This window comes from Hyla sarda, chromosome 7, assembly GCF_029499605.1.
Source record: "Hyla sarda isolate aHylSar1 chromosome 7, aHylSar1.hap1, whole genome shotgun sequence".
In the NCBI taxonomy this organism is placed as follows: Eukaryota; Metazoa; Chordata; class Amphibia; order Anura; family Hylidae; genus Hyla; species Hyla sarda.
Window position 1 is genome coordinate 52878578 of NC_079195.1, and position 20806 is coordinate 52899383.

The following is a 20806-nucleotide window of genomic DNA, read 5'->3' on the forward strand; positions in this document are numbered from 1 at the left end:
GTAAGGTTCTATTACAGACATTACAATTTCCTTAGATCCTATCAATCTTTATCTAACGTGTATGGGCTGCCTATCTGTTATAAGGGCTCAGTCAAATAGCTTAGCCGAAGAGCAGAAGACAATACAGCTGTAACTGATGGGGATTTCGCTTGTATTGTTCTTGCTCTCAAGATTTTTTCAAGATATGTAAAATGATTTCATGGAAACCTCCTATAAGGGAAATGAGCTTGTATTGCCCCATCCAAAAAAGTTCACATTATGGCGCAGGACCTGAATTGTCAGCTTTCCAGGGAAGCTTTATAAATAATTTTACACAGTTCAAAGCTGGTTAGTGTAGCCATAGAAACAAGGGAATGCTGTCAAGTTAAATTCTGTTAATTATTTTGCTACTTTGTGCTACAAATAGAGTCAAAGTCATTGTAGGAAAACAAACTGCAAGATTCTATAGAGGAATTGTCAACCGTCTAATGATCCCGAAATTCTGGATTTTTGCTTTGTGGCAAGAAGAAAATCTCCTTCACTTAAAGGAGTAGTCCAATATAAAAAAAAACGTACCCAAGGGATAAGTGTCAGATTGTGAGGGGGTCGACCAATGGGACTGGCCGTGATCTCTCGCCCGTCTCCCTGGCTCTCCTCATGAATGGAGGTGTCTTCACCGTGACATGAAGCTGTGGCCGACATGCCCCCTCCATGCATCTCTATGGGAGAGCCGGGGATATAGCGCTTTGGCGTATCTCCAGCTTTGTCATAGAGATGCATGGAGAGGGCATGGTGGACATATTGCGTTCATGCAGAGAGCCGGGGAACTGAGCGGGAGATTGCTGGGGGTACCAGCGGTCGAAGCCCCAGCGATCTGACACTGATCCTCTATCCTACGGAAATTGTTATACTGGACTACTCCTTTAAGATTACGTAACATCTGAGATTTCAGATAGTTTTGGGTGTATTTCTTTTTCTTGTTTTCCATTTTATTATCTATACATTTTAAAATCATTCTGAAATCTTGCAGCTTTTACGCAGAACACTAAACCTATAACTAAGCTGATACCAGCAAATAAATAAGACAATAGGAGCTCGGGCTCCTCCTGCCTGTATAATGACATTTGCACAGATCACATGCTTAGAAACCTGCCCATGGAAAAAAATAGAGCAGTGTTTTCCAAACTTTGTATCCCCAGCGGTTGCAAAACTACAACTCCCAGCATGCTGGGAGTTGTAGTTTTGCAACAGCTGGTGGCACACTATTTTGAAAACACTAGAATATACTCTGCTCCGGCATGGGGCTTGTTGTCAGAGGCGTTCCTAGCACCCCTTGTGCCCCTGGCGAGATACTATATCGGCGTCCTCAGCCTCGCCCCCCTTACACGCCCCCCACACACACACACACACACATTTTTTTTTATGTGAAAAAGCCCCTCCCCCAATAAAAATGTAAATGTCCACTTTTTCCCATTTTATCACAAAAAAGGATAAAAAATATATAATTAATAAACATATGTGGTATTGCCGCATGTGTCAATGTCCAAACTATCAAAATATAATGTTTATGACCCTGTACAATGAATGGTGTAAGCATAAAAAAATAAAAAGTACAAAATTAATAAAAAGTGATTAAAAAGTTACATATAGGCAAAAGTGGTACCATAAAAAGTACAGATCACTTCGCAAAACATTTGGCCTCAAACAGCTGCGTATACGGAAAAATGTGATAATTATAGGTGGTCAAAATAGAGAGATTTTAACCCCTTAAGGACCGGGTTTTTTTCCATTTTTGCATTTTCATTTTTTGCTCCTTGCCTTTAAAAATCATAACTCTTTCAATTTTACACCTAAAAATCCATATGATGGCTTGTTTTTGTGCCACCAATTCTACTTTGTAATGACGTCAGTTATTTTGCCCAAATATCTACGGCAAAACGGAAAAAAAATCATTGTGAGACAAAATTGAAAACTTTTATTAGGGAAGGGGTTAAATGATCTTTATTCACTTTTTTTCACTTTCTTTGCAGTGTTATAGCTCCCATAGGGACCTATAACACTGCACACACTGATCTTTTACATTGATCACTGGTTTCTCATAGGAAACCAGTGATCGATGATTCTGCCGCTTGACTGCTCATGCCTGGATCTCAGGCACTGAGCAGTCATTTGGCGATCGGACAGAATGGAGGCAGGTAGGGACCCTCCGGCTGTCTTGTAAGCTGTTCGGGATGCCGCGATTATGCTGCGGCTATCCCGAACAGCTCCCTGAGCTAACCGGCATGCTTTCACTTTCACTTTAGACGCGGCGTTCAACTTAGAACACCACGTCTAAAGGGTTAATAGCGCGCGGCACCGGGATCAATGCCGCGCGCTATTAGCCACGAATCCCAGCCTTTGTTAGAGGCCGGGCCCGACCCGCTATGACACAGGGCCACGCCGTGGCCCCGTGTTATAGATCGGGAGCGGACTTATGACGTACCGGTACATCATGGGTCCTTAAGGGGTTAAACATACTAATTTTGTTTAAAAAGTTTGAGATTTTTTAAAGCTGCACAATAATACAAAAGTATGTAATCATGGGTATCAAATTAATCGTATTGACCCAACGTCATTTTTACTGTAATGTGTACAGTGTGAAAATGAAATCCTCCAAAATTGGTAAAATTGAGGCTTTCTTTTCAATTTCCCCATATAAATAATATTTTTGTTGTTGTTGCGCCGTACATTTTATGGTAAAATGATTCCTGTCAGTACAAAAGACAATTGGTGTCTCAAATAACAAGCCCCCATGTGGGTCTGTGGATGGAAATATAAAAGAGTTATGATTTTTAGAAGAAGTGGATGAAAAACGAAAATGCAAAAATAAAATTCCCCTTAACGACGCAGGACGTATATTTACGTCCTGCGCCGGCTCCCGCGATATGAAGCGGGATCGCGCCGCGATCCTGCATCATATCGCGTCGGTCCCGGCGCTCGTCAACGGCCGGGACCCGCGGCTAATATCACACATCGCCAATCGCGGCGATGTGCGGTATTAACCCTTTAGAAGCGGCAGTCAAAGCTTTGACCGCCGCTTCTAAAGTGAAACTGAAAGTGACCCGGCTGCTCAGTCGGGCTGTTCGGGATCGCCGCGGTGAAATCGCGGCGTCCCGAACAGCTGACCGGACACGGGAGGGCCCTTACCTGCCTCCTCGGTGTCCGATCGACGAATGACTGCTCCGTGCCTGAGATCCAGGCAGGAGCAGTCAAGCGCCGATAACACTGATCACAGGCGTGTTAATACACGCCAGTGATCAGCATAGGAGATCAGTGTGTGCAGTGTTATAGGTCCCTATGGGACCTATAACACTGCAAAAAAAATGTAAAAAAAAAGTGTTAATAAAGGTCATTTAACCCCTTCCCTAATAAAAGTTTGAATCACCCCCCTTTTCCCATAAAAAAAATAAAACAGTGTAAAAAAAAAAAAATAAACATATGCGCGTGCGTAAATGTCCGAACTATAAAAATATATCATTAATTAAACCGCACGGTCAATGGCGTACGCGCAAAAAAATTCCAAAGTCCAAAAAAGCGTTTTTTGGTCACTTTTTATACCATTAAAAAAAATGAATAAAAAGTGATTAAAAAGTCCGATCAAGACAAAAATCATACCGATAAAAACTTCAGATCACGGCGCAAAAAATGAGTCCTCATAAAAAGTTATAGGGGTCAGAAGATGAAATTTTTAAACGTATAAATTTTCCTGCATGTAGTTATGATTTTTTCCAGAAGTGCGACAAAATCAAACCTATATAAGTAGGGTATCATTTTAACCGTATGGACCTACAGAATAATGATAAGGTGTAATTTTTACCGAAATATGCACTGCGTAGAAACGGAAGCCCCCAAAAGTTACAAAATGGCGTTTTTTTCAATTTTGTCGCACAATGATTTTTTTTTCCGTTTCGCCGTGCATTTTTGGGTAAAATGACTAATGTCACTGCAAAGTAGAATTGGCGACGCAAAAAATAAGCCATAATATGGATTTTTAGGTGGAAAATTGAAAGGGTTATGATTTTTAAAAGGTAAAGAGGAAAAAACGAAAGTGCAAAAACGGAAAAACCCTGAGTCCTTAAGGGGTTAAAGCCAAACTGGGCTGTGTCCTTAAGGGGTCAAAGGGGGTTTGTGACTTTTTTTGCCTACATGCCACATTCGGACCTGATAAATTCCCAACCACTGCAAAAGGAAATCTGAAAATTGCTTAGGTAGGGCTGATTGATACTTTATGCTTACCCACAAAAGTTGCACAAAAAAATTGCTTAGGCGCACATGCGACTTTTGTAAGAAAAAGAAACCCTCTAAATCCCTTGATAAATCTCCCTCTCAGAATGCAGAATATATAATCCATCCAGGGGGCACAATACCACATACATAAGGAATGGGGGGGGGGGGGGCTCGGGGGGGGGAGGCGTTAGGCACTGTCAGTATCTAATCCAAACATGGGGTTGGGGGCACTGTCAATATGTAATCAATACCTGGGGGGGGGGGGCAAAAAATCATAATGTGGTTCCCCCGCCATATAGATTAGATACTGACAGTACCCCCCTCATGCTTCAGCCTGCTGGAGCCTGGAATTACTATAGATAAACTAAATAAACATAAATGTTTTTTTTTCCATGTCATTTTTTGCGTTTTACAATTGCAGCAGACAGCAGTAGCTTTCCGGTCTTCTCTCTTCACAGGTTCTTCAGGTAATGGAGGCATGCGCTCAGCAGCCGTGCACAGGAACCAGGGACACAGAGGGAGTCTCAGGCCAGCAGACGCCACAAGTAAGTGTGGGGATGTCAGCGCCCCCTGCACCTGGGACACAATTGCTAGACACCTGACAGCCGCAGGCAGCAATCAGATCAACATAACTACTGCTTATTGTTACCGTGGCCGATCCCACCCCCTCTCGCACAACCCCCCCCCCCCCCCCCCGGGCCGGGTTCGCCAAACTGTAGGTACACCACTGCTTGCTGTAGAGCATATTTCTAAATGTTGCTTTAACAGCTCAGGCAAGATGGCTGCCCCGTAATGATGTACTAAATTTTGCTCTGAATTATTTCTCAAAATATCATTCTGGCTTCCTATAGCCACAAGAGGCAAAGCTTAAAGCATACCTGTTATTTCAGGTGACTTTTCAGAATGTGCTGCACTGTGTGTACATGATGAGCAGCCCTATTTCTGGTCATTATATAACTATTATATGGTATTTTTCAGCAGATCTCTGCTCTGCAAGCTTCATCGCTAACTTGCAGTTCTCCCAGTGCTGGTGGGCGGAGCTCCATCCTCCCCTCTCCATATACTTGTATTATTTGTCTTTCGGTCACAGGACATAGCTGAGCTGATTTTTAGAGAAGATTTGAGCAAAAAGGTTCATAATAGGAAACATTAGCATTTTTGTCCAATAAGATATATCACAAAGTTTCTTATATTTGCTTGTACTATTGATCTCTGCAAAGTTTGTTTAAATGACAGAACCTATTTCAGAGTTTACAACATATTTTTTGTACACTGAATGCAATAAAATCACAGTATGCAGCAAATGCTTGGGCTCCCCCTGGTGGTGACAGCAGGCAGCCAAATTCCTACTGTATATGTCAATAAGGCATTTTTTAAGTGCTAGATCAGATACAACTGAACTCTGACCAAGGTTAAGATATAATAAGTAATGAATTCTATATTTATGCATGATTGACAAGCTAGAGAGTTGAACATCATTGACTGTGCATCAGAGCTCTCAGGACAGACAGTGAATGACATGCGGCCCTTTCTGTAGGTGTGAATACAGCCATGACACCATGACTTGTTCCCAGATGACTAGTTGCAGAATGCAGCACATGCTAGTTTAAAGTAGTTTGGGATGTGCTCTCCGACACATGGTAAGGGCACATTATCAGAAATAGCAGAATGTGTTGCTGGCGCCTTTATAACATTATTTCTGCTTACAGGTTCCTTAAGATTTAGCTTGATGCTCTAGCCTTGTATATATATATACCCTGGCCAAGCAGGTATCTATACAAACTTGCAACCATGAAAACAAATCAAAATAATCTTATCAAAATGGTAATGATATACATTAGACTACTTTAGAAGATAGAGTATAAGTCATAAAGCCAAGTTTTGTCATCTTTAAAAAAACAAAAACCAAAAACACATTACATAAATAATTAAGGCACAAATAGGTACAAAAAATAATTTAATAACATTCTCCTTTGTCCTAGGGCTTTAAAGCTTACATATACTGTAGACTGCCTAATCATTTTGGGCCAGGACACTTTACAATGTAGTCACAACCACAAAGTCACCCCTAGGACTCAGCTTATGTATTCATGCTTTAAAGAAGAAAATAAAAATGTTCTTACCTTGCCAAAGCTTCCCTTACCAATAGCCCGGAGAATCTGAAAATGGTCCAAGTTCACTACAAGGAGAAGAAAAGCTGAATGAATAGACTGTAAACATTCTCTACCATCGGTTGCATGGAACAGCACTGAACTACTATAGAATTATATTCTTATGGCACTGTGGAGGCATCATTACTGAGGAAACATTGTAAACATTTTTTTTTTAATCAACTGGTGCCAGAAAGTTAGACAGATTTGTAAATGACTTCTATTTAAAAATCTTAATCCTTCCAGTACTTTTCAGCTGCTGTTATGATCCATAGGAAAGTATTTTCTTTTTGAATTTCCTTTCTGCCTGACCACAGTGCTCCCTGCTGGCAACTCTGTCCATGTTAGGAACTGTCCAGAGCAGGATAGGTTTTCTATGGGGATTTGCTCCCACACTGGATAGTTCCTGAAATGGACAGAGGTGTCAGCAGGGAGCACTGTGGTCAGACAGAAAGGAAATTCAAAAAGAAAAGAGCTTCCTGTGGATCATAACAGCAGCTGATAAGTACTGGAAGGATTAAGATATTTTAATAGAAGTCATTTACAAATCTGTTTAACTTTCTGGCACAAGTTGATTTAAAAAAATGTTTTCCAGTGGAGTACCCCTTTAAAATGTTTCCAGCAAAGAGTAAGAATTACAAATAAAACAAAAAATAATATAATCTACACAATATTTTCGATGACTCAATATAGATAGATGGATAGGTACTGTAGATAGATAGATTGAAAGATATGACATAAGGAATGATGGAAGTAATTCTACGCTGACAGTCGTCAATCAATAAGGTAGAAACCAGGGGTACTGCTTATTCTTAAAATGTACCTGTCGTCAATAAAAAACTTTTTAAATAATGTAGATAATACCATTATATGTATATTTGTAATATATTTTGGTTAAAAAATGTGTATATTTTTGTCCCTGCAGCTATTGTCTGTGTGTCTCTATGAGGAGACCAAATACAGGAAGTGAGGTTGGACAAGCGGGGCTCTGTGCACTAAGAAAAAGCAGGGCAGTGCGCACGGAGGCTCTAGAACATGTTCCTGGCTCATACATCAGGACGATTGACAAGCCAGGAGCCTGCACCAGTCCCTGCCTGTCCTACCCTCACTTCCTGTTTTTGGACTCATCATAGAGACATCCAGACAATAGCTGCAGGGACAGCATTTTTTTACCCAAAAATATACACAATTTTTAATCAATGTATATTACAAATATACATATAATGGTATTATCTACATTATATAAAAAGTTTTTGTTGGTACACTTTAAGTTTATTAAACACACACAATGTGTTTCAAGTCCTGGATGGCCTTTTCATCAGGCGTGCACAATAAAATTAAATACATGTATATAAAGGAATCAGATTACACGTCACTTCCGTGAAAGTGACAGGTATTCAGGAACGCCCAAAATACATTACAAAACACTAGATAACACATATAATATACAAGAAATATAACATATAAAATCACAACAAAAGTATAACAATAAAAATGAAAATAAGACAATAGTATACAAAAGGGTTATGTAGTTGTTCTTTCAATCAACTCATTCAATCCTTAAGGGTATAACGGGTTAACCCTAAAAATTCTGAAGGATTCCCAATTGATTAATTGATGAAAGCGATTTGGACAATTTTCAGGGATGAAGTCAATAACACATAAGGATAACCCACTAAGGCGGGATAAGCTGTGAAGCATAAACTTGATATTTTTGTTATGTTGGTGCTTATTAATTCTAGATCGCAGTGTTTGGATGGTCCGACCTATGTATTGAATACCGCATTGGCAAGTTAGTAAATACACCACGTACGATGAGGAACAATTAGCAGATGTTTTCAGCATAAATTTTTCTCCTGTTGATCTTGATGTAAAGTTGCCAATGTCTTCAGTGGGTATCAATGTACAACAGAGGCAATGTGAGTGCCTACAGCGAGAGTTGGCAGTGACAAGAACATTAGATGCTGGGAAAGAGGATCCTGCAACCAATGTATTAGATTTTTTAATTCTACTAGGGGCCAAATGGTTTCAAAGCGTTTTGGTTCGCCAAAATGTTATGGCTTTTTTTTTTTAACCAGTTCCTTCAAAATAGGGTCCATCAATAGTACTTTATATAGAATTTTTCTGATATCCTTAGTGCAAGAATTATAATGTGTTATAAAATTTAATTTCCTTTCAGTATTCATTCCCTTTTTTCCAGTTGTAATTTTTAAGTGCATTCTTATTTCCAATTAAATCTTTTTTGTTGTAATTTATTCACTTTATTAAAAGCATCACTTAAAACTTTTTGGGCTACCCCTTCTCATTAAAATGTTCACATAAAATATTAGACTGTGTTTTAAAATCAGTATCAGAGCTATAGTTCTTCCTTACTCATTGATATTGGCCGTACGGTATATTTTTGACCCAATTTGGGTAAAAGCAATTGGAAAATGTTAAAAATAAAAACTATTAACATCCATCTTTTTAAAATAGGTTTTTGCTTGTATGGTGTCATTAAAATCTTTAAAAATCTCCAGGTCCCAGAAGACCATGCTATCAGGGGAAACATTAGGCGTAAAAGTAAGACCCCATTTATTATAATTAAGGTGCGCCACAAATTCCAGTGCCTCAAGTTCATTTCCACCCCAAATTATAAAAAGGTCATCTATGAAGCGTCAGTAAATCAAAACATGAGAACCAAACTAACAGGACTGTGCGATATATAGGGTCTCAAAACGCCCCATATACAAATTTGCACAACTGGGGGTGAATCGAGTCCCCATCGCACAGCCCGCTCCTGTCTATACATGGTGTCATTAAATATAAAAACATTGTGGCGAAGAATAAATAAAATGGAATTAATTTAAAATACAGTTTTATTTTCTAGCACTTTTCCCCTTCTTTTCTACAATATTTGAGTTTAGAGCACTAACATCAATTGAATCTCAACAATCAGTTGTGTGGAATCTCTGAGAAATGCTGGTAATTCTATTATGTATTGTTGAAGAAAGAGATCCACATAGTGAGATAGGTTACTAGCTATCGCACCTATCCCGGAAATAATAGGCCTCCAAGGAGTTTTTTTCTCATCTTTATGAACCTTTAGGAGTTAGTGAAAGATAGAAAAGATCTGAAAATTCTTTATTTAAAAAAAAATCCTGTTTCCATTTATCTAAAATATTATGTTCAATTGCTGACTGAATAAGGTTATTATATTCCTTAAATAAATGACTAGCAGGGTCCTCATCTAGTTTAGATTAATAATTCGTATCGGATAAAATGTGTAGAGCTTCAGCAATATAATCTTGGCTATCCAATTAAACTGTCCCACCTCCCTTATCTGCAGGGCGGATAACCAAGCTATCATCATTTTTTAAGACCGTCAGGGTTATTTTTAAAATACACAATGGACATTCATTTATTTTTCTCAAATCCTTGGAAACTAAGGGATAAAAAGTTTCAATAAAATTACCTATTATCGTAACTGGATAAAATGTGGATTTCGTATAAACATCTACATGCTTGATACTAGTATCCACAATTTCAATGGGATCCAAAGTTGTTGGTATTGCACTAATCTCTTTGCAAGATTTTCTTTCTATTCCAGAAAAAAAATCTTGCAAGTGTAAGGGTCCTAGTGTATTCATTAAAATCTAAAAAAAAAGTTGGAAAGGGTCAGGGATAGTGGAAAGCCTGAAAGATAACCCTTTGAACAATAATGATCTTTCATTTTGCGACAATATATGAGAGTACAGATTAAAGATTTTTATTAGTTTTCCTTTGTGTGGTCCACCCCTGCATCCCTGCTTTCTAGTTTTCTTAATTGGCTTTCCAGGTTTATATTGGATGTCAGTGTGGGGTGAACAATTGGATTGGATAATGGGAGAAAAAACTGTGGGATCGTCCGTGATTTCAGGCTCAAGATTACAGGGTGTAATACCGCAGTGTGTGCACGTATCGGACGGCAACCTAAAAAAGACATTTCCGAGATAGAGAATAAATTACAGGGACTATCTTGTGTGGAAAAAGATCCCATAGTTTCCGGAACAACTTAAATCGTGAAATCCTCGTCGTGAGCGTTGGCCTGAGTGTTGTGGATGGTAATAAGTGATGTGTTTAAAACAGTCTCCTGTAACTGCTCGACACTGTTCATCACTCACCGGGATAGATGTATATTAACCAACAGGTACGGGATGAATATCGGACGTGATCATAAAGGTATTAGATGCTTTGCGCACTTCTGCTTGAATTCTCATCTCATTTACAACGTTCATATCAGAGTTCCCTTGGAATAACTGTTTTTCTACCGGGGTTGTTGGTTTAGAGGCAGTTTTTAAGGAATTAATAGTTTTATCCTTCAAACTGTTCTTTCTATGTTTCCAATGGGAATTAACAATCATTCTTTACCCAGAGTAGGATGGTGCTGGAGAACTATTCTATTTGTGTCAGAGCATCTGGTATTATTTTTGTTACCATTATTATTATAACCAATGTTATCTTTTTATTTTTAGTAACATTATATGTTTTAGTATTTTTAGATGTATCAGATGCAGTCTCACGTGAAGCATCATTACGATGGTCATTATGTGTGACAGGTTGGTATTTTGGCCACTTTCTGATCTGGCCAGTTACATAATCCTCTTTATCCAGATTAAATTCCTATTAAATCCCGTGGGAACTCCCAAATCCTGTGGGAAGTCTGCAGCAGTTGTTCCAGAATTATAAGTTCTTCCTATGCGATGTGAGAGTTGTGCCTCGGATATTGCACAACATTACAAGGTGAGCGTATCTCTCACCGGCCTTTACATGGGGTTTACCTACTGATCCTGCACATTGGAGCGATCCTGTTCTCCCCTTTTGTTTAGATAGATAGATATGACATAGATAGATAGAGGGATAAAGAGAGGGGTAGTACAGTACAGTATATATGAAAATGAGGAAGGAAGGAATGAAGAATCAAGCACGGAATTTTCTACATGGACTCCATAGAAAATAAGAATTAATGTCCAAATATTCTGCCTACAATACATTTTGGAAAGTCTTTAGACCATTTAAAGGGGTATTCAAGTGGAAATAATGTTTTTAAATCAACTGGTGACAGAAAGAGAAAGTTATAAAGATTTATAAATGACTTCTATTTAAAAAATTTTACCCAATTTTAACATCAGTACTTATCAACTGATGTATGCTCCAGAGGAAATTGTGTAGTTCTCTCCAGTCCAGGATTTTTAAGATTGACCATTGGGTTTTTGGTCGCCTCCCTAAACATGGCCCCTTCCCCCCCGAATACTTAGTTTGGTGGGGCGGCAAGCTCTAGCAACAGTCCAGGTTGTTCCAAACTTCTTCTATTCAAAGGGGTACTCAGATGAAAAACATTTTTTTTAATCAACTGGTTCCAGAAAGTTAAACAGATTTGTACATTACTTTTATTTAATATTCTTAATCTGTTTGGTACTTATCAGCTGCTGTATGCTCCACAGTAAGTTCTTTTCTTTTTAAATTTCCTTTCTGTCTGACCACAGTGCTCTCTGCTGACACCTCTGTCCATTTCAGGAACTGTCCAGAGTAGGAGCAAATCCCATAGCAAACCTCTCCTGCTCCGGACAGTTCCTGATACGGACAGAGGTGTCCGCAGAGAGCACTGTGGTCAGACTGAAAAGAATCTCAGATAGAAATACAACTTCCTCTGTAGTAAACTTTCTGGCATCTGTTGATTAAGAAAAAAATGTTTTCCAGCGGAGTACCCCTTTAAGAATTATGGAGGTCTCTATGCTCTTGAGAGCTTTCTGTGCAGCAGAATGTTCTTTAGTTTATTTATTTTTTATACATTTCCAAAGATTTCTAAAATTCTGTTTTCACATTCTCTTTATGGGGAATTGAGTGCAGATTGCTGGTGAAACCTTATTTTCGATGTTCACACATGGCTGCAGCCTAACAAAATGTGAAAATGATGAAAGGGTCTAAACATTTTCTGAATGCATTGCAAATAAGATAAATACTGTGGATTGATAGATTGATAAAAAAAAAATATTCCAGTAGAACAGCACCGCCCATGTAAATGCAATAGTCGCATGTGGTGCCCACAGGGTAATGAATAGGTAGTTTCTTCTGAATACAGGTCTGGTCTTGCTGACATTGTTTTTGGTATTATTTGTACAGTTGATATCACTAATATATTTTTTCTCTTTTCTTTGTTTCAGAGAATAAAATTATTTGTGGTAACACAATGTAATTGCATCTTTTGAGACACAACCGAGCAGTCAGATATACACTTTCATTTATTTAGCCCCCTTTGTTTATATTAAATCATTTTATTTTCTTTTTTCTTTTTTTTTTCTTTGTTATTTATTTTATAATTTTTTTCCCCTTTTTTCATTTGTAACATAGTTCATAACATAGTTCATGAGGTTGAAAAAAGACCAGTGTCACGATGCCGGCTGGCAGGTAGTGGATCCTCTGTGCCAGAGAGGGATTGGCGTGGACCGTGCTAGTGGATCGGTTCTAAGTCACTACTGGTTTTCACCAGAGCCCGCCGCAAAGCGGGATGGTCTTGCTGCGGCGGTAGTGACCAGGTCGTATCCACTAGCAACGGCTCAACCTCTCTGACTGCTGAAGATAGGCGCGGTACAAGGGAGTAGACAGAAGCAAGGTCGGACGTAGCAGAAGGTCGGGGCAGGCAGCAAGGATCGTAGTCGGGGGCAACGGCAGGAGGTCTGGAACACAGGCTAGGAACACACAAGGAAACGCTTTCACTGGCACAATGGCAACAAGATCCGGCGAGCGAGTGAAGGGGAAGTGAGGTATAAATAGGGAGTGCACAGGTGAACACACTAATTGGAACCACTGCGCCAATCAGCGGCGCAGTGGCCCTTTAAATCGCAGAGACCCGGCGCGCGCGCGCCCTAGGGAGCGGGGCCACGCGCGCCGGGACAGGACAGACGGAGAGCGAGTCAGGTACGGGAGCCGGGATGCGCATCGCGAGCGGGCGCTACCCGCATCGCGAATCGCATCCCGGCTGGAGACGGTATCGCAGCGCACCGGGTCAGTGGAGCTGCCCGGAGCGCTGCGGTAGCGAGAGAGAAGCGAGCGCTCCGGGGAGGAGCGGGGACCCGGAGCGCTCGGCGTAACAGTACCCCCCCCCTTGGGTCTCCCCCTCTTCTTAGAGCCTGAGAACCTGAGGAGCAGACTTTTGTCTAGGATGTTGTCCTCAGGTTCCCAGGATCTCTCTTCAGGTCCACAGCCCTCCCAATCCACCAAAAAGAATTTTTTTCCTCTGACCGTCTTGGAGGCCAGTATCTCTTTCACTGAGAAGACGTCAGAAGAACCGGAGACAGGAGTGGGAGAAACTAATTTGGGAGAGAAACGGTTGATGATGAGTGGTTTAAGAAGAGAGACATGAAAGGCATTAGGAATACGGAGAGAAGGAGGAAGAAGAAGTTTGTAAGAGACAGGATTAATTTGGCACAAGACTTTGAAGGGACCAAGATAGCGTGGACCCAGTTTGTAACTGGGGACACGAAAGCGGACATATTTAGCGGAGAGCCATACCTTGTCTCCGGGAGCAAAAATGGGGGGAGCTCTTCTTTTCTTATCGGCAAACTTTTTCATGCGAGATGAAGCCTGTAAAAGAGAATCTTGGGTCTCTTTCCATATGGTGGAAAGATCACGAGTCACTTCATCTACAGCGGGCAAACCAGAGGGCAAGGGAGTAGGGAGGGGGGGAAGAGGGTGACGGCCGTACACCACGAAAAATGGGGATTTGGAGGAAGATTCAGAGACTCTAAAGTTATACGAGAATTCGGCCCATGGTAGAAGATCTGCCCAATCATCCTGGCGGGAGGAAACAAAATGTCGTAAATAATCACCCAAGACCTGGTTAATTCTTTCTACTTGTCCATTGGATTGAGGATGATATGCAGAAGAAAAGTTTAATTTAATCTTGAGTTGTTTACAGAGAGCCCTCCAGAATTTTGACACGAATTGGACGCCTCTATCCGAGACTATCTGTGTGGGCAACCCGTGAAGACGAAAAATGTGTACAAAAAATTGTTTAGCCAACTGAGGCGCTGAAGGAAGACCAGGAAGAGGGATGAAATGTGCCATCTTGGAGAATCGATCAATGACCACCCAAACAACAGTGTTGCCACGGGATGGGGGTAGGTCTGTAATAAAATCCATACCAATCAGAGACCAAGGCTGTTCGGGGACAGGCAGAGGATGAAGAAAACCAGCGGGCTTCTGGCGAGGAGTCTTATCCCGAGCACAGACAGTGCAGGCTCGCACAAAGTCCACGACATCCGTCTCCAGAGTCGGCCACCAATAGAAGCGAGAGATGAGTTGCACAGATTTCTTGATGCCTGTATGACCTGCGAGATGGGAGGAGTGACCCCATTTGAGGATTCCGAGGCGTTGGCGTGGAGAGACGAAGGTCTTTCCTGGAGGAGTTTGCCTGATGGAGGCTGGAGAAGTGGAGATCAGGCAGTCAGGAGGAATGATGTGTTGCGGAAAGAGTTCAACTTCCGAGGCATCCGAGGAACGAGAGAGAGCATCGGCCCTAATGTTCTTATCGGCAGGCCGAAAGTGAATTTCAAAATTAAATCGGGCAAAGAACAGAGACCACCTGGCCTGGCGAGGATTCAGCCGTTGGGCAGACTGGAGATAGGAGAGGTTCTTGTGATCGGTGTAAATAATAACAGGAAATCTTGATCCCTCCAGCAGATGCCTCCATTCCTCAAGTGCTAATTTAATGGCTAGAAGCTCTCGATCCCCGATGGAGTAGTTCCTCTCCGCCGGAGAGAAGGTCCTAGAAAAAAAACCACAAGTAACAGCATGCCCGGAAGAATTTTTTTGTAGAAGGACCGCTCCAGCTCCTACAGAGGAGGCATCAACCTCCAATAGGAAGGGTTTAGATGGGTCAGGTCTGGAGAGCACGGGAGCCGAAGAAAAGGCAGACTTGAGCCGTTTAAAGGCGTCTTCCGCTTGAGGAGGCCAAGACTTGGGATTGGCATTTTTTTTGGTTAAAGCCACGATAGGAGCCACAACGGTAGAAAAATGTGGAATAAATTGCCTGTAATAATTGGCGAACCCCAAAAAACGTTGGATAGCACGGAGTCCGGAGGGGCGTGGCCAATCTAAGACGGCAGAGAGTTTGTCTGGATCCATTTGTAGTCCCTGGCCAGAGACCAAGTATCCTAGGAAAGGAAGAGATTGGCATTCAAACAGACATTTCTCTATCTTGGCATAAAGTTGATTGTCACGAAGTCTCTGAAGAACCATACGGACATGCTGGCGGTGTTCTTCTAGATTGGCAGAAAAAATCAGGATATCGTCCAGATATACAACAACACAGGAGTATAAGAGATCACGAAAAATTTCATTAACAAAGTCTTGGAAGACGGCAGGGGCGTTGCACAGGCCAAAGGGCATGACCAGATTCTCAAAGTGTCCATCTCTAGTGTTAAATGCCGTTTTCCATTCATCCCCCTCTCTGATGCGGATGAGATTATAAGCACCTCTTAAGTCCAGTTTGGTAAAGATGTGGGCACCTTGGAGGCGATCAAAGAGTTCAGAGATGAGGGGTAGGGGGTAGCGGTTCTTAATCGTGATTTTATTAAGACCGCGGTAGTCAATGCAAGGACGTAGAGAGCCATCTTTTTTGGACACAAAGAAAAATCCGGCTCCGGCAGGAGAGGAGGATTTACGGATAAAGCCTTTTTTTAAATTTTCCTGGATGTACTCCGACATAGCAAGAGTCTCTGGGGCGGACAGAGGATAGATTCTGCCCCGGGGTGGAGTAGTGCCCGGGAGGAGGTCAATAGGACAATCATAAGGCCTGTGAGGAGGTAGAGTCTCAGCTTGTTTTTTGCAAAAAACATCCGCAAAGTCCATATAGGCCTTAGGGAGACCGGTTACAGGGGGAACCACAGAGTCACGGCAAGGGGTACTGGGAACCGGTTTTAGGCAGTCCTTGAAACAAGAGGGCCCCCAACTCTTGATCTCCCCAGTGGACCAATCCAGGGTTGGGGAATGGAGTTGAAGCCAGGGTAGTCCAAGGAGGATTTCGGAAGTGCAATTGGGGAGGACCAAAAATTCAATCTTCTCGTGATGAGGTCCGATGCACATTAGAAGGGGCTCCGTGCGGAAACGTATGGTACAGTCCAATCTTTCATTGTTTACACAATTGATGTAGAGGGGTCTGGCGAGACTGGTCACTGGGATGTTGAACCTGTTGACGAGAGAGGCCAAAATAAAATTTCCTGCAGATCCGGAATCCAAGAAGGCCATAGTAGAGAAGGAGAAGGCAGAGGCAGATATCCGCACAGGCACAGTAAGACGTGGAGAAGCAGAGTAGACATCAAGGACTGTCTCACCTTTGTGCGGAGTCAGCGTACGTCTTTCCAGGCGGGGAGGACGGATAGGACAATCCTTCAGGAAGTGTTCGGTACTGGCACAGTACAGGCAGAGATTCTCCATGCGGCGTCGTGTCCTCTCTTGAGGTGTCAGGCGAGACCGGTCGACCTGCATAGCCTCCACGGCGGGAGGCACAGGAACGGATTGCAGGGGACCAGAGGAGAGAGGAGCCGGGGAGAAAAAACGTCTTGTGCGAACAAAGTCCATATCCTGGCGGAGCTCCTGACGCCTTTCGGAAAAACGCATGTAAATGCGAGTGGCAAGATGGATGAGTTCATGTAGGTTAGCAGGGATTTCTCGTGCGGCCAGAACATCTTTAATGTTGCTGGATAGGCCTTTTTTAAAGGTCGCGCAGAGGGCCTCATTATTCCAGGATAATTCTGAAGCAAGAGTACGGAATTGTACGGCGTACTCGCCAACGGAAGAATTACCCTGGACCAGGTTCAACAGGGCAGTCTCAGCAGAAGAGGCTCGGGCAGGTTCCTCAAAGACACTTCGAATTTCTGAGAAGAAGGAGTGCATAGAGGCAGTGACGGGGTCATTGCGGTCCCAGAGCGGTGTGGCCCATGACAGAGCTTTTCCAGACAGAAGGCTGACTACGAAAGCCACCTTAGACCTTTCAGTAGGGAACTGGTCCGACATCATCTCCAAGTGCAGGGAACATTGGGAAAGAAAGCCACGGCAGAATTTAGAGTCCCCATCAAATTTATCCGGCAAGGGTAGTCGTAGACCAGAAGCGGCCACTCGCTGCGGAGGAGGTGCAGGAGCTGGCGGAGGAGATGATTGCTGAAGCTGTGGTAGTAGCTGCTGTAGCATCACGGTCAGTTGAGACAGCTGTTGGCCTTGTTGCACTATCTGTTGTGACTGCTGGGCGACCACCGTGGTGAGGTCGGCGACAACTGGCAGAGGAACTTCAGCGGGATCCATGGCCGGATCTACTGTCACGATGCCGGCTGGCAGGTAGTGGATCCTCTGTGCCAGAGAGGGATTGGCGTGGACCGTGCTAGTGGATCGGTTCTAAGTCACTACTGGTTTTCACCAGAGCCCGCCGCAAAGCGGGATGGTCTTGCTGCGGCGGTAGTGACCAGGTCGTATCCACTAGCAACGGCTCAACCTCTCTGACTGCTGAAGATAGGCGCGGTACAAGGGAGTAGACAGAAGCAAGGTCGGACGTAGCAGAAGGTCGGGGCAGGCAGCAAGGATCGTAGTCGGGGGCAACGGCAGGAGGTCTGGAACACAGGCTAGGAACACACAAGGAAACGCTTTCACTGGCACAATGGCAACACGATCCGGCGAGCGAGTGAAGGGGAAGTGAGGTATAAATAAGGAGTGCACAGGTGAACACACTAATTGGAACCACTGCGCCAATCAGCGGCGCAGTGGCCCTTTAAATCGCAGAGACCCGGCGCGCGCGCGCCCTAGGGAGCGGGGCCGCGCGCGCCGGGACAGGACAGACGGAGAGCGAGTCAGGTACGGGAGCCGGGATGCGCATCGCGAGCGGGCGCTACCCGCATCGCGAATCGCATCCCGGCTGGAGACGGTATCGCAGCGCACCGGGTCAGTGGAGCTGCCCGGAGCGCTGCGGTAGCGAGAGAGAAGCGAGCGCTCCGGGGAGGAGCGGGGACCCGGAGCGCTCGGCGTAACAACCAGAGTCCATCAAGTTCAACCTATATCCCTAATGAGTCCCTACTGAGTTGATCCAGAGCAAAATTATAAGGAAATAATATCTAATTCCCTGGGGAGGTGCATAAATACTTAACTTTTAATATAGAAAAGTTTAAAAAATCACCAAATTATAGTGATCAAATATACCCGAAACAAAATATTAACTTTGCTGGTCGAGACATGTAACGCTCTCCAGCATGTGATAATACAAATTAGTAGGGTGTATTTCTCATAGCTCTCAACGCGTTTCTGCCAACAGTCGGTGGCGTCTTCAGGAGAGGCAAAACAGCAAAACTCTGATACCCTGTGAGTAATTATTTACAGTATCAAGAGCACCCTATTAACAAATAGCAGGTGAAGAAATCTTAAAAACACGGCAAAACTGTATGAGACCACCTGTAATAGAACAGGACATCAGGAGTCCACTGTTCTGGTGACAGGGTCAAGCGTACAGTTTAGATGCGCCGTTCCGAAGATCCCAGGACGGAGCGCACAACCCGTAGTGACGAGGAGCCTTGCAGTAATGCCGGCTTCTGTGCGCTACCGCTTACTACTGTATTACTCTGGTTTCCCGTCTTTGAACCCTCTCCAGCTCCACTATATCTTTCTTGTACACTGGTGACCAGTACTGTACACAGTATTCTATGTGTGGTCTGACTAGTGATTTGTACAGCGGTAGAATTATTTCCTTGTTGTGGGCATCTATGCCCCTATTGATGCACCCCATGATTTTATTTGCCTTGGCAGCAGCTGCCCGACACTGGTCACTACAGCTAAATTTACTGTTAACTAAAACTCCCAAGTCCTTTTCCACATCAGTTGTCCAAAACTTCTCCAATTTAATACATAATGCCAGCCTGGATTTTTCCTCCCCATGTGCATGACCTTACATTTATCAGTGTGGAACCTCATCTGCCACTTCCCAGCCCAAACCTCCAACCTATCCAGATCCATTTGTAATAGTGCACTGTCCTCTATTGTGTTAAGCACTTTACAGAGTTTAGTATCATCTGCATAGATTGCTACTTTACCATTAAAGCCCTCTCCAAGGTCATTAGTGAATATATTAAATATAACAGGACCCAAGACTGACCCCTGTGGTCCCCACTAGTAACAGTCACCCAATCAGAAAAAGTACCATTAATAACCACCCTCTGTTTCCTATCACTGAGCCAGTTACTTACCTACTTACACACTTACTTCTTCCCCAGCCCAGTCCTTCTCATTGTTACGCCGAGCGCTCCGGGTTCCCGCTCCTCCCCGGAGCGCTCGCTACACTCTCGCTCCCGCAGCGCCCCGGTCAGATCCACTGACCGGGTGCGCTGCGATACCGCCTCCAGCCGGGATGCGATTCGCGATGCGGGTGGCGCTCGCTCGCGATGCGCACCCCGGCTCCCGTACCTGACTCGCTCTCCGTCGGTCCTGTCCCGGCGCGCGCGGCCCGCTCCCTAGGGCGCGCGTGCGCCGGGTCTCTGCGATTTAAAGGGCCACTGCGCCGCTGATTGGCGCAGTGGTTCTAATCAGTGTGTTCACCTGTGCACTCCCTATGTATACCTCACTTCCCCTGCACTCCCTCGCCGGATCTTGTTGCCATTGTGCCAGTGAAAGCGTTTCCTTGTGTGTTCCTAGCCTGTGTTCCAGACCTCCTGCCGTTGCCCCTGACTACGATCCTTGCTGCCTGCCCCGACCTTCTGCTACGTCCGACCTTGCTTCTGCCTACTCCCTTGTACCGCGCCTATCTTCAGCAGTCAGAGAGGTTGAGCCGTTGCTAGTGGATACGACCTGGTCACTACCGCCGCAGCAAGACCATCCCGCTTTGCGGCGGGCTCTGGTGAAAACCAGTAGTGACTTAGAACCGGTCCACTAGCACGGTCCACGCCAATCCCTCTCTGGCACAGAGGATCCACCTCCTGCCAGCCGGCATCGTGACAGTAGATCCGGCCATGGATCCCGCTGAAGTCCCTCTGCCAGTTGTCGCCGACCTCACCACGGTGGTCGCCCAGCAGTCACAACAGATAGCGCAACAAGGCCACCAGCTGTCTCAACTGACCGTGATGCTACAGCAGCTACTACCACAGCTTCAGCAATCATCTCCTCCGCCAGCTCCTGCACCTCCTCCGCAGCGAGTGGCCGCCTCAGGCCTACGACTATCCTTGCCGGATAAATTTGATGGGGACTCTAAGTTTTGCCGTGGCTTTCTTTCACAATGTTCCTTGCACTTGGAGATGATGTCGGACCAGTTTCCTACTGAAAGGTCTAAGGTGGCTTTCGTAGTCAGCCTTCTGTCTGGAAAAGCTCTGTCATGGGCCACACCGCTCTGGGACCGCAATGACCCCGTCACTGCCTCTGTACAC

At 43.9% G+C, this 20806-nt stretch overlaps 1 protein-coding gene and 1 long non-coding RNA gene across 2 annotated transcripts in view; one reads left to right on the plus strand and one right to left on the minus strand.

The window, feature by feature from the left end:
* Positions 1-20806, minus strand: part of STK32C (serine/threonine kinase 32C) — a 377838-nt gene that overhangs the window by 188892 nt on the left and 168140 nt on the right. The window contains exon 2 of the mRNA XM_056529023.1: positions 6369-6424. Coding sequence (XP_056384998.1) covers positions 6369-6424 — 56 coding nt within the window. The remainder of the gene's footprint in view (positions 1-6368; positions 6425-20806) is intronic.
* Positions 1-20806, plus strand: part of LOC130281608 (uncharacterized) — a 58073-nt gene that overhangs the window by 27259 nt on the left and 10008 nt on the right. Inside the window, exon 3 of the long non-coding RNA XR_008846053.1 lies at positions 4704-4790. This is a non-coding gene — a long non-coding RNA (uncharacterized LOC130281608). The remainder of the gene's footprint in view (positions 1-4703; positions 4791-20806) is intronic.